This window comes from Macaca mulatta, chromosome 7 (genome assembly GCF_049350105.2).
Source record: "Macaca mulatta isolate MMU2019108-1 chromosome 7, T2T-MMU8v2.0, whole genome shotgun sequence".
Classification (NCBI taxonomy): Eukaryota; Metazoa; Chordata; class Mammalia; order Primates; family Cercopithecidae; genus Macaca; species Macaca mulatta.
In genome coordinates, this window is record NC_133412.1 from 168,778,277 (window position 1) to 168,804,431 (window position 26,155).

Genomic DNA, 26,155 nt, shown 5'->3' on the forward strand with positions numbered 1-26,155 from the left:
TGTCAGCTTGGGAGGGGTGACAGTGTGGAGAGCTAAGGCTGGAAAACAGAGTGGTGCAGATAGTGGGGGACTTTTGATGCCGGGTGAAGTTTGTTTTTTCTTGGTGGACAGTGAGAGCCATGGAAGGTTTTAGAGGAAGAAAATAACATCACGGGACCCACGTTAGGGGTGTGCCTTATACATGCTTGTGCAGTCATCCTGACTGCATATCTGTCTCCATTAGGCTGGGAACCCTCAAGAGCAGGGTGGGCCTCCCCCACCTGCACAGCCCCAGCCCTGGCACAGGGATGGCGGAAAGCAGGGGGTATTCCACTCTTGGGTGATCTGTGAGGGAGCTTCCCAAACAGAAGGCAAAGGGAGCACAGCAGAGAGCTTGAACGTGAGTGAGAGGGCTCTCCAGGCACAGGAAACGGTGTGAGGAGACTCCATTTCCCAGTTGCAAAAGGCAGACAAAAGGCCCCTGCCTCTGGATGTGGTGGTGACACTGAAATCAAACACTGACTCAGAAAGGTGATGAGGATTCTTAATTCCCACTGTCAACTTCCAGAAAGGGCACGAGATATATGCAATACGGTGCGCAGTGTGCAGAATCGAGAAGACAACACACACAAAGGAAATACACAAGGAACCAGCTGTGGGGTCACCACTGCTTCCAGCCTGGCTGGGTGACTGGTTTGCTGTAGGAGAAGGCAGCACCCCCCAACTGCGAGCAACCATTGTTGGGTGATAAATTAGAATTATGGAGTATCTAAATGGATGTGACCCCAGAGGTGTGTAAGTCAACTGCTCCATTTACAGATGGGAAAACTGAAGCCCAGAGTGGGACAGGGACTTGACCAAGGTCACACAGCAATCTAGCATCAGCAAGGAGATAATAACTCCAGCTGCTGACTCTTAGCTCAGTATTCTTCCCTCTTGTCCCCAGGCTGTGGGCAACCCACTCTCAGAGAGGGGCACCACGATGCCAGGCCAGGCACTGGGCACCAGCACTTAGTGCTACATGGACTTGTGCCAGGTGGGGTGGGTAAAGCCAGACTCCGGTTCTGGAGAAGCTCAGGAAGTCACTCCTAGCTGGGCAGAGCCCCTTCTCCTCTCCTCTGGGGGAAGACCTTGGCCAATCCAGATCTGGCAGGGACCCCAACCAGGCAGAAGCAGAGAAGGGGTGGGAAGCCCCCCAGCAAGGGCTGGGGGACCCACCTGGCTGCACAGGTTCCCCTTGCAGGGACAGCAGGGTGAGAGGACAGGCTCTAGTCCCTTATCATCAGAGTGTGTTCCAAGGACCGGCAATAATGGTATCACCTGGAACTTGCCAAAAGCAAAGTCTTGGGCTTCACTTCCACAGACTGGATCAGAGTCTGCACTTAAACAAAATCTCCAGGAGATCTGTGTGCACATCAGAGTTTGAGAAACACTGGTCTAGTCCACCCTTGCCTTTAACAGATAGGAAACCTGAGGTCTGAGGGTGGGGCAGGACGGGGCCAAGACCACAGGGCCATCTGAGGTCACGCCTCTGCATACCTCTGTCTCCCACAGCCTGGCCTCCAGGGCTGCGCGAGGCCCCTGCGTGTTGTCATTGACCTGCAGCTGATCCTGCACAGCCTTCATCCATGCCTGGGCATCCTCCACGCTCCTGTCAAAGTCCTCCTGGGGCTGCTGAGTCATGGCACCTGCAGGGGCTTAAGAAAGGACCACAGATCAGTTCAACAGGCAGGAATGTAGGGGGCTGTGGAGAGGCCCCCGGCAGGACACCTGGGACAGGCCCACTCCCACCACCAGCCCTCCCCTGGCGCTCCTAGTCGGGCAATACGGCCAGAGGTGGGTGCATTTGTCAGGACTGGAATTAAGCAGGGAAGGAAAACAGGTCTGTCCTCTGGGAGAGGCAGTCCAGGGCTCTAGCCTGGCAAAACTGCTTTGTCTTCGGCCTCCCAGGTTCCCTGCTTCCTGTTCTCCCAGCTTAGGGCCCAGAGGCAATTCTCGTCTGTCTATTCAGATTGCACGCTCTCCAAAAGAGGACCTCAAAACCTGCAGTCCGAAATGTCTGGACCCATAATCGTCTTAATTTGAATGGCTCAAAGAGGCCTCAACCTAAGGAACAGAGCTCTGGGCATGGGCCAAGCCAAAACCAGCCCTGAGCTCTCCCTGAGATGAACCTCTCAGGCTGGGGATGGCCGTGTTAGGTGTATGCCATCCCCACTGCTCTACCAACCTGGGTCTATGGGCAGGCGCTGCTAAAGTTACCCACTGAGCCGCTCCCCTCTGACGTCCGCATAGTACTCCTCGCAACCACTGAAAACGAACTTAACGCTTGAGATGCAACCCGCTTGCTATGCCAGCCCAGGTAACACCTGCTGCTGGCATAGGTCACCCACCAGAGACCCCTTTTGCTGGACTGTCCATTTGACTTCCCCTGGGCTATGGCTGCAAAGTCTCAGATTTTCTCCTGTGACTTTCTTGAAATCCCAGTAAGTCCAGGCAAAACTCTTCCGTATCCCAGTTCTCGTCTGAGTATATAGCAACCACGTAACTGCTTTGAACTAAAGTTATTTGTACCTGCATTTTATTTAAAGGGATTTTATCTCATTTATCCTCCAATCTCCCACAATACCTTGTAGAGAGTAAGGCCAATGTTGTTAAATGAGCCCAGAATGGGTATAAAGTTTAACGCATCAAAAAACTCAACACGGCATTATTTAAAATGGCAAAACAAAACCAGAAACAACTCATGCGCCCAATTATAGGGGTTTGCTTAAGTAAGTTATGGTACACTTGCACTTTAGAGTATTATGCAGCCAGCAAAAAGGAGGCTCAAAATGAATTCATGAATGGGAATTTGTAGGATATAATGGCAATACCAAAAAAGAGACAAAATTTTATATTAAGTAGTCACAGCTCAACAACTAGTAAAAGCAAAACAAAACATTAACAAAAAATTACAGTCATAGCAAAAGGCTGGGGCCAGGCATGGTGGCTCATGCCTATAATTCTAGAACTTTGGGAGGCTTAGGCAGGAGGATCGCTTGAGCTCAGGAGTTCAAGAAAAAGGCTGGGACGTCTTGCCATTAAACGGTCTGTGTGATCAAGCCGGGGCTGTTTGCAGTGGCCTTAGCCCTTTCCAGGCCTGGCTTTTAAGCACATCCCATGGGACCCTCAGGCCTCTCTCTCCCGGCATGGGGGGAGAGGCACAGTGACCTTGAAGGCTACTTGGTTGAGATGGGTAGGACCACTGTTGAAAGTTTTTTTTTCCTTATTTTTTTCTATTAAGCACTTAGAATTTACATTACAATTTTTATTACATTGCAGTAAAAATCATCACGATTAAAAATAAAAATTGTCTTCACTCATCAGTTAGTAAGTATCTACTGGGAAGCTGGGCACCCTCCCCAGGCCCTCCATGGGGCCAGAGGAAGCTTCAGGGGAGAACCCATGAAAGAGAAGGAGAAAATGGAAGAGGCCATCAGACGCGTGCTGGGCCAAAGGACGCGGGCTGGCTGGGGGAGGCAGGCAACCTAGCGGGCTGTGCTCTGGAAACCCATCCTGTGATTCTCCCAATGATTTGCTTTCCCTTCAGGCCTGTTTTGATTTTTTTGTAACAACTGAATATGTTCCCTGTAGCCACTCCCTGCCTTTGAATGCTTTACTTGAAAAGCATATTGGATGTGCAAGCATTTAAATGTATTTGTTTTGGCTCTAATTTCTCGGCTAGTGTGTGACTTGACTGGCTTCCAAAAACTCAGCTTTTATTTTTATTAAGCAAAGAATGGGAGGGACAGAGACGAGTCCCGCTGAATCTCAGATGATGGGACAGTGGGGAAGCGTGGCTCTAATCATCAATGGGCAGCGAGGCTTTAGAGCACCCCTTCTTGTTGGCAACGCCCGTGGCCTGTGAGGCTCAGTGGTTGGTGTCCAGAGGGTATAGAAGATGAAACCCAGGGACCCAGCGGGGTTGAGCAGGCGGGGGTGCCTCAAACCAACCAAACTGTGGGCTGGGCGAGGCTGCAGGCAGAGTTCAGGAGACCTGAGCCTCCTCTTGGCCAATTCTGCCTATTTTGCTTCAGTTCAATGAAACATAGGACTTAAGCACATGCTAAGAGCCAGACTTGATGCTACGACCACAGCATCAAATAAGCAGACAGCAGACACTATACTACTCTGAAGAAGCTCTCAGAGGCGCTTCTTTACCACCTCATGTGGTATGAGGGACAGTTGAACAGAGAGTCTCTGAGGGACCTCTGAGGTTGTAGGTTGAGAGGGTCGATGTTCCTGTGACCTCTGCCCGCCAGGTTCTGGGGACTAGCTTCTGCCCTGGGACTATCAGACTGCTCTTGGTCCTCCCTTTCTCTGCCGGTCAGCCCGCTCCTCAGCCAGCCTAGAGCACTGCTGCCTCTGTCACCACTCCCTCTAAGGCAGGCTGAGGTAAGCCAGCCCCCCACAACCATTGCACAGCCGCTGGTCACTCCCTGAAACCCTCGCAAGGAAGAATGGTCTGGGGAACACTGTCTATTGGCAGAGGTCTACTCTTCCTGTAAAGGGTCAGGTAGAAAACATTTTTAGCTGTCTCGGGCCACATACAGTCTTTGTTGCATTGTCTTCCTTGTTTTTACAACCCTTTGAAAATGTCAGACCCATTCTCAGCTCACTGGCTAGATAAAAACACACCACAAGGGCACTTGGCCTACAGGCTGTTGTGAGCCAGCCCCTCCCTCAGGTGGTCCAAGGCTACAACCAGAAACTGAGGAAAGCCCAGCAGACAGCAAAGCTAGCTGGCTAAGTGACCCCACAGGCACACGTCTGGGAAAGAGCCAGCCATGAGGCCAGAAGGATCTAGAATTGGTCCCGGTGGTCAAGACCCCATGACTCACTAGCTGTGTGGCATCTGGCTGGACACTTAACCTCTCTGGATGTCCATATTCTCATCTGGAAAATGGAGATAACACCTAGATTTAATTAATTTAAAAACCCATCCAGGTACAGTGGCTCACGCCTGTAATCCCAGCACTTTGGGAGGCTGATATGGGAGGATCACTTGAGCCTAGGACCAGCACAAGCAGCATAGTGAGACCTTGTCCCTACCAAAAAAAAAAAAAAAAAAATTAGCCAGGTGGGAGGATCACTTGAGTCCGGAAGGTCCAGGCAGCATTGAGCTATGATGGTACCATTGCATCCTAGCCTGGGTGACAGAGAGAGATTCTGTCTCTAAAATAAATAAATAAATAAATAAATAAATAAATAAATAAATAAAATAAAATAAAATAAAATAAAATAAAATAAAAAATTGCCCAGAGCCTGGAGCACACACCATGCTTGGAAATAGTTCCTTTTTACCAAACGCACAGGTGTTGGCTGGAGGGTTTTCCTTCCTCGGGAACCTGCATCCAGACAGCAGCTGTCTCACCAGCTTAAGGCTGGAGCAGCATAGGAACTGGGTTACCGACTGATAGACTGATGAATCAGTGCACTAAGTGGCTGCTGAGTGCAGGTGCTGAGGATATGGAGACAGACCAAGTGTGGCTCTGGCTTGGTGAGGTTCCATGTCCAGTGCAGTAGGGGTGGAGGGCAGGGATGGACGCACAGTAAGGCAGCTACAGTGAGGCCAGCACGAGCTTTGAGACAGGAGGTCAGGGGCCACGGGACCTCAAAGGAGTGGTTGTCACCTGGCTTGAGGAAGGTGGCTGGGAGGCACTGCCTGCTGAGGGCACTGGAGCTGGCAAGGGTTAGGCATTGGAGGGGCAGGTGGTAGACGGCGCCAGGCCAGGGTGGGTGGAGGAGGGAAGCACTCTGCACTCAGAGGGAGGCTGACACCGGGGTCACTGCACAGATGGCAGATACACACGGCCAAGGACAATGAGAAAAGGTTGCAGGAGTGAGCAGAGCCAACATGCCTCTCTGGGAGGGGAGAACTTTCATCTCTGGACTGGTTAAATGGAGAGAGCATTAAAAAAAAAAAAAAAAAAAAGGCACTGTGCATTTTCCAAACAATATTGCAAAATAACTGTGCTCGGGGGTAAAAAGAAGAAAAACAAGTAGTTTCTGTTTCCAAGCCCCGTCTGGGGACATCCCTGGGGTGTGGCTGCAGGCAGCGGGAGAGGGGGGCTCTAGGCGTGTCTCTGAGCTGTCCCCACTGAGTCAGTGAGAGGGCTGGCCAGGAGGGTGCTGACCCTTTCTAGGTCACGCTGGCGCTGATGTACGGAGGAGACAGAAAGGAAACAGCCTTGGGTTTGGGTTTCAGCGTCCATGTGGTTATCACAAACGACAGCGGAAGAGAAGTGATTTTTTTTTTTTTTCATGATGGAAAGCCCCGAGCTGGGGCAGATGGTGAGGCAGGCTTGAAACTCAGCACATGCTCAGAACACAGAACCTGGGTCAAAAGCCATGGGCCTGGAAGACCAGCCAGTCCCCCAGAGGTGGATAAGGCCTGTAGGCACGGCTGGAGACACAGTCTCCCCAGGAATGGACAGCAAGGATGCACTTTGGGAGAGGACGGGAAGCTTCCAGAATCTGAGCTCCAGGCTTTAGCCATCTTCTCAAAATGGGACACCTTAATCTGAGTCATAAAGAAAGCTCAGAGTGCTTTGAAGAAGCTGAAATGTCATAAGGAAGCATGTGGTTAACTCGGAGATACTGGCAAACGTGATGCAGACCAAAAAGAAAAGGCCAGCCATGGAAGAGAAGGTGCTAACACTCATGAAATAATGACAGGCCCACACCATGTGAGGCCCTTGTCCAAAAACCACCCCATTTGGGCCTCCTGCATCCCAGTCTGAAAGGCAGCCCCAGCCCATTTCAGGAGCAGCAGAGAGGGGAGCAGCGGGGCTGGTCTCAGGTGAGCTCTGTGGTCCATTAGCTGGCGGCCTGGGCAGAGCCTCCTCCCCACCCCGCCCCCAGGCACAGCAGGGGCATCTACCTCTGAGAATGCTGTGGGGCTGACTGGGGCAGGTGTGGGAGCACCTGGTCGGTAATAGGTGCCCGGAGCGGTAATAGGTGCCTGGAGTGGTAATAGGTGCCCAGGGCACAGGAGCAGCTGTTACTTTCCAAGATCCTGGATAAGAATGTGCAGACTGCAGTCACTGGCCCAGGGCATGGAGGCGCTTGCAGTAACACTGAGATTTAAACCTTGTTCTATTGGATTCTGAAGCCCTAGATTCTCACTAGACCACATTGACTCCAAAATAAAGTTGAACTTCACCTACCATGGGGGCATCCGATAGAACTGCCCCTGGGAGGAAAGCAACCCCGTGTGAGTCAAGGTCCAATCAGCAGAGCAAAGCCCCTCCGAGTCCAGCTACCAACCAGGAGGGTGTAATGAGGAGGAGGAGCTGAGAAGCTGCAAGGAGACAAAGGGAAGCCCAGAGATCAGCCCCTAGGCTGGAGAGACAAGGCGGGGAGGCAATGTTAGATTTACTAGACCCATGCTGGGGGCCGCTGAGCAGCAGGAACTAGAGCCCCAAAGGAGATACGTCTGCTGCAGGAGACGTCACCCGGGGTGGAGAGGCTGTCAGAGAAACCCCCAGCGGACTGCTTACCTCTGGTCCTGCCAGAAGCCAGTATAGGGGAGCTGGGAAAATGCAGCCTGCAGGGGTCAGCTCTCCTGTGACCCAGGGCAGAGCAGAGGACAGGGAGAAATAGATGTGTGGGCCCCCAGGCCAGGGCTGCTCCTGTGGTCCATCGGGTAACTGTGAATGTCCATCTGGACATCAGCTCCCTTTGCCCTGATTCCAGGCCTGAAAGCAATTGGCCGAGATGCAATTTGGTCTCTGGAGGACCAGCCTTGCAGGAAGGAAAGGATACTGGCACGGAAAAAACGCCCGAGGCAGATCGCCTGCTGGGTCAGCACGTGGATTGCCAACTGGGGCTGAGGGCCCTGTGTCCTGGGGTCGCTGGGCACAGACCTCTCTCCCTCCCTTCCCCTTCCCCAGCTCTCCAAAGCTCAGGGTGCTGGGTGGGGCCCCTACTTGGCTTTGCAATGCCACTGGTGAGGGGCTGATACCCCATGAGGACCAGGTTCTTACCTCTGTCTCAATCCCTCCAACATCCTAACAGCAGTTTTTAAAATTCTTTGGGGCCACGCACGGTGACTCACGCCTGTAATCCCAACACTTTGAGAGGCCAAGACAGGTGAATTATCTGAGGTCAGGAGTTTGAGAAGCCTGGCCAACATGGTGAAACCCCGTCTCTACTAAAAATACAAAAATTAGTCGGGCGTGATAGCATGAGCCTGTAATCCCAGCTACTTAGGAGACTGAGGCAGGAGAATCGCTTGAACCTGGGAGGCAGAGGTTGCAGTAAGAAGAGATTGCGCCACTGCACCCCAGCCTGGGTGACAGCGAGACTCCACCTCAAAATAAATAAATTAATTAATTAATATTATCTGGGAATTTGAAAACACTGTAATTCTTCTTGTCATTCAATGAGCCAGAGGCTCTAAGAATCCTGCTCAGGACCTAACCCCATCTCCTTAGTGAACACCCCTGAAACATGACACCAAGCCCCTCCTGAGCAAAGAAAGGGGCAATGTCAGTTTCAGGGAGGGACTGTCATGTGGCCGGCATTATTTGTCCCATTTTACAAAGAGGGAAACTGAGACTCGGAGAAGCAAACGGCCTGCTGAAAAGTGATGAACCCGGCTCCATCAATAACAGTAAAAGCCGACATTTACCCGGCATTCTGCATGTGCCTGACCGTATGATAAAAGGTTTGTAGGTATTAACTCACTTATCCTACATAGGCCCAGTGACACATTCATATTATCCTACTTTACAGCTGAGAAAACAGGTTTAATGACACTCACACCACTGCCCAAAGTCACCGGGACGCTAAGTAGCAGAGGCAAGACTTGAACCAAGGATGACCTGAGTCTAAACTCTTTGCTCTTAAATCCCCCAGTGCCACACAGCTTCCATGGCCCTCCCTGTCCCTCTGAGAATCCCAATGGGAGCTGCTGAGTTCCAGGAAGGTAACTCCAGAGCAGGAATCGATCTTGAGCTGTAGCTCAAGAATCTAGAGTTTAGGACAACCAGCTGAGCCCCCCAGCTGCCAGGCAGCCTCTGTCACACTGTGCCCGCTACTCCAGCCCGGTGCCAACCCAGCTGCCCACTGACATTCTGCTCTGGAACTCAGAAAGCGTTGGGATTCAGACCCAGGTAAACCCAGCTCCCATGGCAGGGCCCATTAGCAATTACCGCCTGGTGCCCCTGCTCTGCCAAGCTGGCCAGGGCCGCCCACCACGAGCTGACCCAGAGTTCTGGCACGGGTGTGCTCACTTGCTGTGACTCACTCGCTGTCCTGTGACTCATTCCTGCCCCGCCACACACATTCCCACCCTTATCCTCTCTTTCCCACTGCTCTTATGCTTGGATGGAATTTCAGGCACTGAGTTACAGCTGGTCTTAATCCCAAAGCTTTTTCCAGTGGATTCTGGGAACACAATTTTGTTTATTTATCGCAGAGGAGGTTGTACCAAGAGGACGGACCTTGGCAATCCTCTCCTCTGTGGCACTGGCCGAAGGTGACTCTCAGAACAAAGTGTGTGAAAGGAGGGATAGGAACTCAGTGATGGCGCCCATGCATTATCTCATTTAATCTCACAGCAACTCTGCCAGGCAGCTAATCCAAAGTGAGGAGCAATTACTGGGCTTCATTCCATCTTAGAGGTGAGCAGACAGAGGCTTGGCAGGTTAAGGGACTGTACCAAAGCCATGCGGGCTGCAGGGCCACACCGCCCTTTGTCCACCGGCTCTGCATGGTTACACAAGAAGTCCCACCTTGGAAGGGGTTGGGAGGCCCACTCTACAATTACAGTCACAAAATTACTCTACACTGGCCAGGGACTGCTTTGGAGGCAGGTGGTCCCAAAGCCGTTTTAAGTCAGCCCCGCTGTCACAGAGCAGTGGTGCCTGGTAGGGAAAGCCAGCTGCTCTCTGATGCACCTCCTTTTCCAAATACGCCGACCACAGAACCCATTTCCAGTCTCTATTCGATGAATGAAACCCAAGTTCCCCAGGCACAGTCTGGAGGACCCCAGGATTTCCACCCAGGAGTGCTGGCCTTAGCAACACACAAATACAGGTGCTTGAGAGGGAGAGAAGCCATCAGGGCAGCTAAGAGGGAAATGGGACAGAGCGGAGGGGGCAGAGTGTGTGCAAGGTAAAAAGAGGTCCCCAGCTGCGGTAGGGATGAAGGCCAGGCTGCTGCAGAGGTATGTTCCTAAGGCAGGGTGGGCAGCTCCAAGGGGTGGGGCCTTAGCTCTTGGGGCCAGGTGTGATTGTCTCAGGCTCCAGAGACTGTGAAGGGGACAGCTCCCAGCAGGTTCAAGGGGGCTCCCAGGAGCCCTGGCCACAGAGTGACAGGGGCTGCTGGCAGTGTGGGTGGAGCCGGTCAGAGGGCAGGCAGGCAGAGCACTGGCTATCTGCTGCAGGTCAGCACTGGGCAGGGTACCAGAGCACAGGTCCCAGCCTGGCTGGAACAGTGAGTGGCATGGGCCACTGGTGTGATGTGGACAGGCCAGTTAATGCAGCGGGGTTGGTACTGGTTTTTCACACTGTGAGTGTGACTTACACATGGATTGTGAAATCAACTCAGGGGTCTTGATCAAAAGTGCTTTGTAAGGAAAGAAGATAGAATAGAATGAAAAATATCACAGTGCCTCTCACGGACAAAGGATAAATACTGTTTTGTGAGACTTTTGCTTGTTGGATGGATGCGTTGCATATGTATAAATGTAGAATATATTTCACCGAGAGTTGTGATTTAAACAAAACCAAAATCCTTTGAGGAACGGTGGATTCGCTCAGTGATTCTCACACTGGCGCCTCCCTCAGAGACACCTGGGGGGCTTGTTAAACCACAGATGGCTGGACCCCACCCCCAATTTATAAAAGTGGGGGCTAAGAATTTGCATTTCTAATGAGTATTTAGGTAACGCTGACACTGCTGCTCCAGGACCTCACTCTGAGAACCATGGGCTTGGAGGATGTCTCAGGCTCCGGTAGATGAAAACAGATGATTCTAACCGTAGGCGGGAGTGTGTATTTGGCAAATTCATCCACATGGTGTGGGGGGCAGTTGGGGCTGGGTGCTATTAGGTTTGAGTCCATGTGGGCCAAGACTAGAAATCAGAAAGCAATCCAAGTGCAAAGAACCCCTGCCCTTCTTGCCTCAGCTGCATCAGTCACTTCTGTTTCTGAAGAGCAGAGCAAGCTTCCTCCTCTTGGAGAAGGATGGAGTGAGGCGGGGCTGCTGGCTCCCTCCCCAGATTCCAGTGGGCTTCACTTCACACAGCTTCCCTGGAGCCACCTTAATCAATAGACCTGAGGCATTCACTCAAGGGTGAAAACGCACACATTCCTCAGATGCCCTGAAGGTAAACTGAGGGAGTCGGCTGCTCCCCGACCAAGGACAGGACACCCTAAACTACAGGTGCCAGGAGCTCTGCAGTCCCACCTTCCGATGGCCACCCCTGCCCCAGAGCCCCTAGACCTCCCAGCAATGCTGAAATGCTCAGCGTGTTTTTCCCTCTGCCCTCACCAGGCTGTCTCCTCCCCCTCTCCCCTTACACCACTCCCTCTAGGAAACCCAGCAGCCCCACAGGCTCAGCTCAGATGTCTCCTCTTCCAGGACGCCTTCCCTGAATGACTGACCCAGCCATGGCCACTCCTATGCAGATGTCAGTCTCAGCCTGGATCCCACTGGACGATAAATATCTGTCCCTTCATCTCTCCTGCTCCCCACTTCACCTGCCCCGTTGAGCTCAGTGCCTGCTCTGAGTCAATATGAATGAATGCAGCTTCTCCCACCTCAACCCTGAGGACCAGCAGAGTCTGATTTGGGACAAGGGTCAGGGGAGGGACAGAGGTGCGGACAGCAGCCTGCACTCAAGGGGTACACTGCACCCCCACCACCCCTTATCAGCTCCATCCGCACCATGCCAGGCAGAAGGGAGAAGGGCTGTGCCCTCTGGAAGCCCTGGGAAAGCAGCCCTTCCCCGACGGCACACCTTGCAGCGGAAACACACTCCCCAGTGCCCATAGATGAAATCCCCAGGACCCTGGCCGCAGAGGAGAGCTCCCATATGCTCTGGGGCCAGGCTAATCCCAGGTACCGAGCCAGGCCCCAGGCCCCCATCACCCTCAAGAAGATCTGGCCCAGTGAGGCAGAACCAGCCAGGATGTCTGACCCCTGGTCCCTGTACCTGCCTGTACCTTCTCCAGTGACTCACTCAGCACCCCTGATAGCATGGCACTGACACCTGTCCCCCAGGCCATCCCCCACCCCTCTCCCAATGTCTTCTTGGCCCTGGGAGTCAGAGGTGCCAGGCCTCACCCTCCCCACCAGTGCCTCATGCCTTCTCAGACAGAGTCTTCCCCACAGAGGGAACCTCCTTGAACCCCCCAGACCTGCCTGGCCAGCTGGCCCTGCCTTCCCAGACATCTCCCTCTTCCTGGGCCATCTGTACTGCAGCCCAAAGAAGCAGGAATGGCACAATGACCCCACACACCTCACCACAGTCCTCCTCGACCCTAAACCCCAGCGGCCCATGGACAGACCCTTTTAAAGCAAAATTATGGCTGCACAAGAACACATCCTCAGACTGTGCTCTTATCAACACGGACTTGAGAAATGACAGCCTTCTACTGGATGAAAATGTCTTTCCATTGAAAAGGACTGTGCCAAAATATAGGGTTTAAACTTTTTTGTTTTTATTACACACAAATTTTTAAACTTCACATAAAACTCATTTCCAAAGTAGCTGCACCTCTTTACATACCCAGCAGCCATGTGTGAGCTCCAGTTCCCGCATGGCCTTGCCAGCACTGTAAGGTCAGTCTTTTCATCTTAGCCCTTCTGGTAGGTATGTCATGCTGGCTCACTGTGGCTTGCATTTCTCACTGGTTTTGGCATTTGTGGTAGAGGACAGCCTAGCTGAGCTCCCAGACTCTGTGCTGAGCGCTTCCCAGGGATCTCCTCCTTGAAAGCTCCTTGCTGTGCTGAGCACCGGGCCTGCTGGCTGAAGGCTAAGGGGGTGAGCAGCTGAGTGACTGAGTGACAAAAACACATGGCCAACAGGGACCTGCTCCAATTCTCAGGGTGCTGACAGCCAACTCCCTGAATGCAGGCAACTCTCTGAGGACAGAACCAAGCACCATGAACCAACCATGAGCCAAAGCCAGTAAAAGCAGAAGACAAATGGAGTCACCCATAGGTGCATGGGGCTCTCTGAGCTCCCCAGCAGCACATCCACGGGGCCTCTCTCCCATCTCCTTCAGGTCCCAGAGAGATTCCTGTGTAGGGCCTGGAATTTCTGAACAACTTGTGCAGCTGCCAGGGGGTCTCCTAGAATAAGGATTGGAAATCAACAACTTCTAAGTTCAGGGACCTGATTCCAGTCCAATTCCTCTGAACTCTGAGTCTGTTGTTCTCATTTGAACATAAACTGCCTCTGGGCACAGCCTTTGCCTACTTTAACCACAACACGTGGCATGGAACAGGTACTGACACACAGTAAGTGCTCACACACATTTGTGAATGGAAAGATACATCTGGAAAATATAAACTACAATACCGACCTCGGTTGGTGCTTAGTAGGCACTCAGAAAGTGTTCTTTTATTTGACTGTTTTTAGAGACAGGCTCTTGCTATCTTGCCCAGGCTGGTTTCAAACTTCCTGGGCCCAAGATTTCCGCCTCAGCCTCCCAAGTAGCTGGGAGTACAGTCATGAGCCACCAAGCCTGGCTCATTTTTTTATGAAAAGAAAGTGTGGAGCCAGAATGGACATCTCTGTGCCCTCATTTAGTCCTTGATTTCACGTGCTGCTGGCTCAGGGGAACTGAGAAAGGCAGGAGTCAGAGGCAAGAGTGGGCCTCAGCACAGACTCTGTAACCCCAAAATAAGAGGCTTCCTTCAGGTCACGAGTGGGGGCAGAACAGGCTCTGGAATGGGGTTAGGGGTCATGGTTCCAGTGTGGGCTCCACCACCAATTTGCGCCCAAACCCCAGTTTCCTCAATGGTCAGAGGGGAGCAATAGTGCACACCTGACTTCCACCCGCTCTGAGACGAGTGAGCTTTCAGTTAGAAGGTTGTTGTGAAAGAGAGGGGCACGTCTGATTCACCCTGGGGCTTTTTCTAACAGAATCAGTTAGTAAGAAAAACACACGCTGCTGAGAGGCCCTGCCCTATCCCAGTATAAAGGACTATCACCGTCATCTCTTGTTCTGGCAACCCAAAGGCTAATTATACCATATTTCCACATTATAACGTGTAATAGCCATGGGTTATAACCGATTATAGCATGCACAGCAGGCTGGAGTAAATGCTATATTGTTCCAAGCTCTAATTCCAACCTGCAACAGCTGGAGACCTTGGCAGGAGCTAGCTCTGTGCCCAGCTATTTTCTACAGCACTATACAGGGCTTCAGAAGCAAACATCCTATCAGGTAGATGCCATGACCAGCCCTTTATTACAGATAGGAAATAAGGCATAAAGCTGTTAAATAACTTTCCCAAAAGCATGCAGAGCCAAGATTGAACTTCAGGCAGGCCAGCTGCAGAGGCTTCCTGTTACCCTGAACCATACTGAGCTTATAGACAAGTGTCCAGCAAGCCCCCGGTCAGCATGCTGAGGTTGGCTGCAGAGCCAAAGGCGTAAGTCAAGCAAGAGCTGCTACTGGGTGGCGGATGAAAGAGCTATGAAGAGTTCCCCATGGTGGCCTGACTCCATAGCTCAACCTGACACTCTTCAGATATGGCCCAGGGCAAGTGTTCACCACGGTGGCCAGGCCTGCAGCCCTATCAGCAAGGCCGTGCATTGCCATCCACCTTCTCGCATCTGCAGCTTGTGGCACGCAGTACCAGCCAGCATGCCCCACTCAGCTCTGCATCATCTGTTGATGTGTCTGTCTTCCCATTAGAATGTCCCCCTCAAGAGCAGAGGCTATGTCTCATCCCCTCAGTATCCTCAGGCCTGGGACACAGCTGGCACAGAGGAGGGCAGTGCTGCTTATTCAATAAATACACACAACATCAACATTCTTGGAAAGGCAGGGCTGGCTTTTCTGGGGCCAGATCAGGGTAGGGAGTTGCTGGAACTGCCCCCAGATTTGAGGCTGGCTCTAGATCTCAGGTGGTAGGGTAGGCCTCGCGGGATGACAGGACATTCCAGTGAGCCAATGAACGATGAAAGGTTCTGTGGAAACCTCCCAGCTAACATGTCACAGTTGGACCTGTTCTTAGGAATCCTCTTATCTAGCTGTGCCGTTTTATAGATGGGGAGACTTAAGGAGGGAAACAGACCCGCCCAAGATTCAGCCGCTCAGTGTAGAGTGATGGCCAAGACCTATCTTGTACCTCTGAGAAGGATCATTCTATTTCTTCAAAATGACTCACAGAGAAAGCAACAATCAACCCTCCTATTTACAGACAGTTAATTTTCAACAAGGGTGCCAAGACAATTCAATGGAAAAGGATAATCTTTCCAACAGTGGTGATGGGGCAACTGGACATCCACATGAAAAAGGATGAGATTAGACTCTTACATCACGCTGTATACTAACTCCAAATAGATCAAAGACCTACATGTAAGAGCCAAACCTATAAAACTCTTAAGAAGAAAACATAGGCGTCCATCTTCCTGACCTTGGAATAGGCAATGGTTGCTTAGATGTGATAGCAAAAGCACAATAACAAAATAAAAAAATAGATAAATTAGACATCATCAAAATTAAAACTTTTGTACTTCAAAGGCAAAAAGGTCAAAAAAAAAAAAAAGTGACACCATCAAGAAGGCGAAAAGATGTCCCACAGAATGGAACAAAATTTTTGCAAATCACATATCTGATAAGGGACTTATATCTAGAATGTCCAAAGAACTCTTAAACTCAATAATAAACAGACAACCCAATCATAAAATGGGCAAACGATCTGAATAGACATTTCTTTAAACCATACCTACATCTAAGAAGGCCAATAAGCACACTGAAAAGCCCAGAAAGCACAGAAAAGATTCTCAACATCACTAGCCATCAGGGAAATGCAAATTAAAACCAAAATGAGATACTAATTCACACCCATTAGAATGGCTATAATCAAAAGAAGATAATAACCAGTGTTGGTGAAGATATAGGGAAGTTGGAACCCTTATATGATACTGGCAGAAACAGAAAATGGTGCAGCCACTTTGGAAAATAGCCTGGCAGTTCTTCAAATATTAAACATAGAGCTACCACCGGATCCAGCAATTCTACTCTTACATATAGAGAAATGAAAACACATGTCTACAGAAAACTTGTGCACAAATGTTCATGATAGCCAAAAAAAAGTGGGAGCAACCCAAATGTCCATCAACTAACAAATGGGTAAGTAAAACGTGGTCTATCCATACAATGGAATATTATTCACCTATGAAAAAGAATGAAGTGCTGACATATGCTACAATGTAGAGAAACCTTGGAAACATTGTGCTAAATGAAAGGAGCCAGTCACAAAGGATTGTGTACTGTATGATTTCATGGATGTGAAATGTGTAGAACAGGCAAATTTACAGAGGCAGAAATTAGATTACTGGTTGCCGAGGGCTAGGGAAGTGGGAGGATTGGGAGTTGACCGCTAAGGAGTGCAGGGGTTCTTTTGGAGGTAGTAAAAATATTCTAAAAATGATTGTGGTGATGGCTGTACAGCTCTGTGAATATACTAAAAGGCAGTGAGGGTAGGCAAGGTGGCTCATGCCTGTAATCCCTACACTTTCAGAGGCTGAGGTGGGAGGACTGCTTGAGGCCAGGAGTTTGAGACCACCCTGGCAAGACTCTGTCTCTATTTTTTTAAAAAATAGAGCAGCAAGACCCTGTCTCTATTTTTTTTAAAAGCACTGAATTGTACACTTTAAATGGATGAATTGTATATTATATGAATTATATCTCAACAAAACTGTTTTGTAAAAACATCAGAATCCCAAAACTAGGAGGACCATTAAAACTGACCTAATCTAACCAACCACCTCTGCTTGAATTTCCTTAAAAATACACCCACCGAAGGCTCCCAAGACTCTTGACCACCTTCAGTGATGGGTGGCTCACTACCTCCTTCAGGCAGCCTATTCTGTTGTTACATAGCTCAGGCTCAAAGGAAGGTTTTCCTTCCAGGAAGCTAAAACCTGTACCTTATCAATGGGGTGTCAACGTAAAGGAAGCTAAGAAACTGCTTGAGATCTTTTTTTCAAAATGGAGAACAGTACGTTCCATTTACTGAGCAGGCATTAGGTGCTAGTTAATATGCCTCTCCCTCTCCAAGCATTTATTAATGCACTTGCTCTTTAAGACAACTTTCATGGTTGGTATCATCATGCCCATTTCAGAGATAAGGAACCTGAGGCTCAGAGAAGTGAGATAACTGGAGTATAAAATCTCCGAACTGGTTTTGCCCAGGAGGCAGAGCTGGGATTCGAACCTAAGTGTTTGAACTCCGCAGCTGCAGCTGTCCCAGCTGCTGAGTCAGACTGCTTCTGAGAGCCTGACACCATTTCAGCCTCCAAACTGGTCTTATAGGCCTTATATAAATGGCATGAAATTTTTGAATCAAACAACAAAACAAACAGAAGCAAACTCTGCCTCCCAAAAGAGGTGCTGAATGCAGCCTCACGGGATGGGCAAAGTGCCAGCTTGGGAGAAGAGGGGTGGCCACCAGTGGCTGCATCGCTGTGGGAAGCCAGCCGCCATGGACAGCCTTAGAGGAAAATAAAGCTAAGTGATGCGCTCAGCGGCATACAAATAGCCTGAGTGCCAGGATTCTCAACCCAACAGCCCATTATTTGGTGGTAGGAATTCCGGCACGGAACAAACTCCCCCCCGTGAAAGCTACTCAATTCAATTCAACAGCATTTGTTGAGATAATTTTTTTAAAAAAAATTATACTTGAAAGGTAGGTCTTAATATTCATTCCCGTTTTATAGATGAGAACACTGAAGCTGAACGGTTTCATGGCCTGCCCAAGATTCAAGAGATAGTAGTTGGGAGGCAAGAATTCAAATCTAAGACCATTTAGCCAGGTGTGGTGGTGCCTGCCTACAATCCCAGCTACTCAGGAGGCTGAGGTGGAAGGAGTTTGAAGTCAGCCTGGGCAACACAGTGAGACCCCTGACTCTAAAAAAAAAAAAAAAAAAGACTGACTTCCACATCCAGATGTGCCTGGCACTTGGCACTGTGCCACTAGGGCCTATAGGTTTCAAGCTCAGGTTCTCCAGATCACGAGCTGTAAATGAGAGTGCTATGGGTGTTAAATGCAGAGGCACAGATTCTAGAGAAAGGAGCAATGATTCTGATGAAGATTCCAGGAGAGGCTCACGGAGGAAGGGACACCGTGGCTGGGATGTGAAGGATGAGAAGGGTCTGAGTAAGATGAGAAGTAGGAAAGGGCATAACCAATGGATGGACTGGTGAGACCAAAAGCTGGGAGGTGGGGAAGTGCAAGGCCAAGTTCAGGCTGCAGGACGGGCTTGGCAATTGTTAACAAAGAGAGATGGGAGGAAGCCGTACTGGAGAGCAGGTTGAGGGGATTGAACGGCACAGGATTCCAAAGGGTTGTGTGGGTTTTACTCTGTGGGCAATAGGGAGCCAGTGAGGGTTTGTGAGCAAGACAGTGGCACAGCCTACCCAGTGACAGGACCCACAGGCAGCCCGGGCAGCATCTGCTCAATGGTGTGAAAACCACATTGGACCAAGCAGGGCCCTTGCAACAGGGCACCTTAAGTCACATGCTAGGAGATGCCTTGCAAGGCGCCATTTAACCCTAAGGCATCCTATTTATTGTAAACCTGCTCTTCAAAAAAAAGGCCATGGGGGCCGGGTGCAGTGGCTCATGCCTGTAATCCCAGCACTCTGGGAGGCGGAGGTGTGTGGATCGCCTAAGGTCCGGCGTTTGAGCCAGGCTGGCCAGCATGGTGAAACCCCATCTCTACTAAAACTACAAAAATTAGTCGGGTGTGGTGGCAGGCACCTGTAATCCCAGCTACTCAGGAGGCTGAGGCAGAAGAATAGCTTGAACCTGGGAGGCGAAGGTTGCAGTGAGCCGAGATCACTGGGCACTGAGAAGGTTGCAGTGAGCCGAGATCACTGAGCAAGACTCAATAGAAAGAGAGAGAGAGAGAGAGAGAGAGAGAGAGAGAGAGAGAGAGAGAGAGAAGCAAGACATGGGTTCAGATAGAAGGGTCTTTTCTTAAGAACTGATTAAGCTTGCCAATATCTAATGAACTGTGAGAGCAGCCTCCATTCTTTCCAAGAGTGTCTGTGCCCAGTCTGTCCTTACAGTCCCTTTCCCAGCAAAATGCCCAGCCGGGCCCATCTTGGACAATGCTGTTTCACAGTTAAGGAGTCCCCTGCCTGCTGCTACCCTATCTCCTGCTCTGGGCTCATCTGCGACCCTATGGTTGTCCTGGTAGGTGTCAAGGCTATCATTGGGTCTTGAGCTTAGGATGCCAAAGGAGACTCCTGTTGGTTGGGTAAAATGTTACCAAATGCTACTCACAATGGCAAGAGTTCCCACGTGTGAGGCCTGTTGCATGCCAGGCACTGGGCAGACACCATGAAGGCCCCCATCAACCTTCAAAGCAGGGGTCATCATGCTGCCTGACAGATGGTGAAACTGAGGCTGGCTCTCCTGCCCAGGTCAGACAGTGACTGAGACACCAAGTCAGAAGCAAGCCCAGGCCTGCGTGGCTCCCGCGCCTGTGCCAGGCTGTAAAATGTCGGCAGAATGAGGAAGTGAATCAGGAAGGCAAGGGAGGAGGGTTCCTTTTTGACTCAGAACAGGATTTCCCATCTCCCTCCCAACTGACTGAGAGACAGACAGGGTGGAGGGTAAGCCCCAGCGGCTCAGGCCGGACCATCCCCTGTGAGCATTTCTGAGCCTGGGACAAGCCCGAGAAGCCAGCCAGGCTTAGGGTTATGGCAGCTGGGCCTGCGAAGGCTTCCTCAGTGGGTCTCTCAAGAGTATGGCTTGAAATGAATCAGGCAGAGCAGCTCAACAGGGCAGCGGCCCCAAAACCCAGGGCTCTCCCACCTCTCATTCCACTCAGAGGGGCTGGGAGAAGATGAAGGCCGTGCCCTAAAAGGACCCTAAGTGGATGGGCAGAGAGTTGGGCTGTGGTCATCTTGTCTTCTGACCAAGAACCATGCCAGACCCCAATTTGTCTCCTTTCCAAAGCTTGGGAGATGCTTAATTCATTTAATAACAATTACTTCAAAGCCCATGCCAGACACTGTGGTCAGTGCTGAAGCTCACAGAGATGAACCAAACAGATTAGCGCGTCCTGCCCTGACACAGCTCAGTGTGTCTTTCATCTTCTGGAAAGTGAGTGTTGCATTTGGAGGATTCTCAACACTGTGGACTCCCTCCCCTGCCCGCCTCCACTCCAGTCTCTATAACATGGCATTTCCTAACACGGGATCTTCTGGAATCCACCTATTCATGAATGTTCTGCGGGAAGCCCTGGCTAAATTCACATTCTAAAATGTCTCTGAGCAGGGGATTTTAACCAGCCTCCTCTGACATCATTGGAGTGGGGGTGCCTGGATGGGCCACGAGGGCTCCATGAAATCTTAGGAAGCTTGTTCTCCTGGTGAGAACGTCTGGGATTCCCTCCTGCTCCCCTAAGACCCCCTATCTCACAGAGGACGAAGAACATGCTTGCCACAAGCAATCCACGGTGTCCATCATTACATTCTCATTGTAAATGGCTCGGAATATTCTATGGAGTGAAGATCACAAACTTTCTTGAACCACCTCCTTTTTCTTGGATAGTTACGTTACATTTTTGTTTTCTCCAGGCAACTCAAAATATTTGCAGAGTTACCATTTATCTAACAAGTGAGCAAGCTGTGGACTCTTCCGGCCACAAAGCAGAGCTCCTGCCAGGCTCAGCCATCCACTCTCGTACTCTTACACCCAAATGGTATTTTTCTGATCCGGAGTCATTATTTTCTTAGGACTCTGCACTTTCTCTTCAGCATCAGCTGCTGGCCCTCTTTTCAGGGCCATTTTAAACAAAGAAATAAAATTTGTGGTCACTTGGCCCAAGCTGGAAGATCAGGGCCAAGTCAAATCTGGATGGTGTGAGGCTCCAGGGCTGGGCCGAGGTAGGGTCTGGCAGGGCTCACTCCTGGTGAGAAAATTGCCCCAGCCCCTGTCCCCTCACACAGGGATTCACAAGGGCTTGCTTTTCCTGGGACACTTCCTAACAGCTGCTAAGGATTCAAACCTGACTTTGCTGCCAAATAAGCTACGCGGTCTTAGCCCAGTATATTTAACTCCTCTGACTTTGCCTTCTCATCTATAATATGGGGATGGTATTAGCATAAACTTCTCACTGCAGGTCTGAAGACTAAATGAGTTAATATTGGTAAAGTGCTTAGAAAAATGCTGGCACACAGTAGGTGCTATATAAGTGCCTGCTAAATAAATAATAAATGTGCAAATGTGACAGTTCTCCTGAGGGGAGAAAAAGAAGATGCAATATAACAGTCCAGCAAGGAAAGTTTGTGACATCCACCCACTCTACGGCATATTCTGGCCATTTATAATGAGAAATTAACGCCCTAGAATAATGTACGGTCTGCAGAGAGAAAGAGCAGACTGCAAAGCGCCGCACTCTAGGACGAGGGTTGGCAAACTGTTTCTAGAGATGGTCAGAGAGCAAGGCTTTTAGGCTTTGCAAGCCATATGGTCTCTGTCACATCTCCTCAAATCTGTCATGGTAGCATGAAAATAGCCACAGATAGCATGTAAATAAATGAGCATGACTGCATTCCAACAAAACTTTATTTACAAAAACAGGTGGCATTTGACCAGCAGGCCACAGTTTGTCGACCCCTGCTGTGCAAATCATTCAAAAACTGTCAAAAAAAAGATGAAGAATGAAGCCGGATGCAGTGCCACATGCCTGTAATCCCAACAACTAGAGAGCCTTAGACAGATCTCTTGAGCCCAGAATCCAAGGCTGCAGTGAGCTGTGACAGGAGCGCCACTGCACTCCCCTCCAGCCTGGGTGACAGGACAAGATCCCATCTCTTTAAAAAAAAAAAAAAAAGGAAAAAAGGAAAAAAGTAGCATTACAGAGCAGCAAAATCATGGCTATGTTTCTAAGATTTCAATTTCCTTAAAATGGTATTAACAGTTAAAAAAAAAATAGAGGCTTTTAAAGTTACATTTTAATCACAATTAAAAGATTTTTTTTTTTTTTTTTTTTTTTTTGAGACGGAGTCTTCTTCTGTCACCCAGGCTGGAGCGTAGTGGCATAATCTTGGCTCACTACAACCTCCACCTACCGGCTTCAAGCCATTCTCCTGCCTCAGCCTCCCAAGTAGCTGGGATTCCATTCACTTCGCCGGAAATCTGGGATTACAGGCATGCACCACCACAGCCAGCTAATGTTTATATTTTTAATAAAGACAGGGTTTCGCCATGTTGGCCAGGCTAGTCTTGAACTCCTGACCTCAGGTGATCCGCCTGCCTCAGCCTCCCAAAGTGATGGGATTACAGGTGTGAGCCACCACTCCTGGCCTAGAAATTAAAAGATTTCATTGTTCCACTAGACTTTCAGAAAAAGTTAAGAGTATTAAGTCCAGCATTCACATTACATGAGACACAAAAGGCACAGACTTTGAAGTATGTATAGAATAGGACTGCATCTGGCTTCTCCATCTACTAGCTGTGTGACTCAGGCAAGTGTATTCACCTCTCTGTTCCTCAGTTTCCTCATTTTACAAATGAGGATGACAAGCATGCAAAGAGCCTGGCATTGAGTAAGCCTGGCGCACCATAGGCCCTCAACACAAAGAAGCCACCTGTCAGTCTCCCCCAGGCTGGATCCGGCTGGCCCTGGGTCTATGGCAGCAGGACAAGGCGGACTAGAAAGCCTGGCATGCTTTACTTTCCAGCTAAAAAAAATACTCTCCACAGTTTTCAGCTCTGGTTTACAAAAACAACACAGAACCATTTGAATCTCACTTTTAATTTAATAACTGGCACCCCAGCCTGAGAAATGGTAGGGTTCATTTCAAATGGGAGTTCTTGGCGGGAGTGAATCTCAGAGCTCACTGAACCTTTAGGGAGATCCATGGCCCTGCAGTGCCTGGGCCCTTGACTGGCAGAGCCAAATCCATGCCTGGATCCAGAGGCTCAGGCACGAGGATGCTTCCATTCATTTCCCAGGAAACCTGCCAGTTTTGCAGGAGGCAGTGGGACCAGAGTCCTCTCTTGGCAGAAACGAGCATCTAAAGGCTCAGGGTCAAAGGCTTTTCTGAATGAATGCTTCCTGTGCCTGACAGCCTCCACCCAAGAAAGTCCAAGGTGTTTAACAGGACATTCAAAGTCCTTCTCCATCCATCCCTGCAGCCTCAGCCTCCCCTACTTTCCATCTCCTCTGCTTGTAGCAGGAGCCACCTGTGTCTCCTGTATGCATCATTTCTCCCCTTGATCTTTGCTCCTGCTGGTCCCTCCGCCCTTCTCTGCCTGGCTACATTCACCCATTGGCTTTGGCGTCACCACCTCCAGAAAGTCTTCCAGGATTTTTCATAGTGTAGAGGACTGGGAACTAACACTTTACTAAGTACCCATGAGGAGTTTGTACACATCAGCTCATTGAGTCCTCCCACCCACCGTTAAACCAGAATGACTGGCTTCTTTTTGTAGATAAAGAAGTTGAGGTTAGATTCAAAGTGGCTAAGTAACCTGCCAAAGGTCACACAGCAAGCAATACCTTAGCAGAGCCCGGGCGGTTTTAAATTGTCCTCATTCTGCTGGGGCTGCAGGATGATGTCACTGAGTTACCTAGAAGAGCCCCCTGTATCACTAACTCTTGTCTTTTTTTTGAGAAGGAGTTTCGCTCTTGTTGCCCAGGCTGAAGTTCAGTGGCGCGATCTTGGCTCACTGCAACCTCCGCCTCCCATGTTCAAGCAATTCTCCTGCCTTAGTCTCCCGAATAGCTGGGACTACAGGCACCCGCCACGATGCCCGACTAATTTTTTTATTTTTAGTAGAGACGGGGTTTCACCATGTTGGTCAGGCTGGTCTTGAACTCTTGATCTCAGGTGATCCACCCGTCTCGGCCTCCCAAAGTGCTGAGATTACAGGTGTGAGCCACTGCACCCAGCCTACCTCCTGTCTTATATCTGAAATATCCAGACAACACTTGAGACCTTCTCCCCAGAACCTTCACCTCCTTGGAGTCCGAGGTCGATCATTAACAGGCTGTGCAGGTTATAATTAGTACCTGCTTGTTCCTGCCAGAACTTTGAGACGCCAGGTTTACGATGTGCTTGTGAGAAGCCAGGCACCCAGCCTAGGAACTGCCTTTTGTCCCACTGCTCTCTGTGGCTCCCAACCTGAAGGGGCTACCCGCAGGAGTGAGTGACTACCTTGCAGACTCGTAGGTGTCCTCTTGAGTCCCCAGACCTCAGCACCAGCGGCCGCCCACAGCCAGGCAGCAGAGAGAAACTGCCCTCTGGGACTCTGCTTTGGCCCAGCCGGACTCAGTGGGAGGAGGCTGCCTTCCTCCTGGAGCTGGCCTGTGTCCGGGGCTGAGCTCCCCATCAGACCCAGAGAACAATGCCCTACTGTTGTGTGCAGCGCTTGGAAGCTGAGCAACCAACTTCATGATCCCTGTTGATCCTCTCCCTGACAGCCCGAGGGACAGTGGCTGGCCATTTTAACACCTTTTCCCTTGCAGGACCCTGGGTTTTCCCCAGCAGCCCCATAGCAGAGTCACTGACCCTTCCTGCTGCAGCTACAGCTCCAAGGCCACCCACCCAACTGGAAGAGGCGGACGGCCAGCACACGAGCCCCATTCTTTGTACTCCCAGTGGGGGAGGGGGAGTGGTGAAGCGGGAAGGACACACGCTTGCTTCCCACACCAGGCACAAAACCCCATCTGACTTTCTAAAATATTTTCTCTCTCCTCTCAGACAATACTGGCTTTAATGAATTTCTCTAAAGGGACTGACAGTCCACACACTTTGCATGAAAGGCAAAAGCCACTGTGCCCAAGTTGACTATGCTACGACCCAGGGGACAATGCATGCCTTCTGCCTCCATAGAATGGGCACATGTGCTGGGCCTCAGCAATGTCCGCTCCATGGAGCTGGTGACTCCATCCCAGCCTGCAAGCAGCTGGCAGGAGCTCAGATGACTCATCTTCTCCTTTGTGTTTTCTTCGGAGCACACGCATCCTTCTCATATGTTCTCATTTATTTGCTTGCTTGTTGACTCTAGATCCTTCTAGAATGCGAGCTCCAACAGCACAAAGGCTTTGCCAATCTTGTCCATGACTCCCACCCCACTGCCCAGGACTGTGCCTGTCATACAGGAGGCCTTGCAGAGGAGCTGGTGAGTGAGGAAATGAACGGATCTGTGCTCGGTGTGTTCAGCTCCATTCATTCTCTCAAGGCACCTCCATGGGGCATCCAGGTGCCACGTACAGCAGAGGAAACACTAAGCTGGTCACCAGCCCTTGAGGAGCTCACAGCGCATGTGGGAGAAAGATGCATTCACAAACAGGCCCGATTAGGGAACTGAGTGAGGTTCGGTTCAGAGGGGACACAGCAGGGGCAGGAGAAACTCCACTCAGAAGGAGGGCTGGTCAGGAGCAGTCACAGAGAAGGAGACTCTTGAGCTGAAAGGACAGTGGAGGAGGTGGCCGCAGGAGGGAAGGGCATGGGGGGAAGGAACAAGATGTGCAGAGCAGCAAAGCATGAATTAGCATCTGAGTAGGTTGTCTTCAGCGGGGAAGAAATGAAGGTGGAGAGCCTCAAGCCTCATTCATTCATTCAACAGTATTTACAAAACACGCTGGCCTAGAGCAGGCAGGAGCTGGCCCCAAGCACAAGGGCGTTTTCTGCCTTTACAGACTCTTGGGGGAGCACACAGGCCCTTGAAGGATAGCACGGGGGCTCTGGGAGCACTGTGAAGGGGCAATGTAGTCTGAGGGTACAACAAGGCTCAGGGGAGAGATGATCCCCCCTTTACTCTTTCTACCAATGACTCGACCGCCCAGTGCTACAGTCAGAGTAGCGTGACTTTAACCTAGGATGACCAATTTATCCTGAGTTGATGCACACCATCCAGGTTTTAACCTTGAAAGTCCCAAACCCCAGGAAACCTCTTAGTCTTCGGCAAACCAGGG

The 26,155-nt window shown here is 50.4% G+C and overlaps 1 protein-coding gene across 8 annotated transcripts in view; it reads right to left on the reverse strand.

Annotated features, from left to right (window-relative positions):
* SYNE3 (spectrin repeat containing nuclear envelope family member 3) overlaps positions 1 to 26,155 on the reverse strand; it is a 111,069-nt gene that overhangs the window by 59,162 nt on the left and 25,752 nt on the right. For 3 of the 8 annotated variants that reach the window (XM_077941666.1, XM_028851797.2, XM_077941669.1), the window contains exon 2: positions 1,519 to 1,676. In XM_077941666.1, coding sequence (XP_077797792.1) covers positions 1,519 to 1,662 — 144 coding nt within the window. In that variant the 5' untranslated portion in view covers positions 1,663 to 1,676. Of the gene's footprint in view, positions 1 to 1,518; positions 1,677 to 7,187; positions 7,322 to 7,520; positions 24,474 to 26,155 lie in introns of those variants that run through there. The other 5 variants (XR_003731701.2, XM_028851796.2, XM_028851798.2 and 2 more) reach the window with 4 other exon arrangements.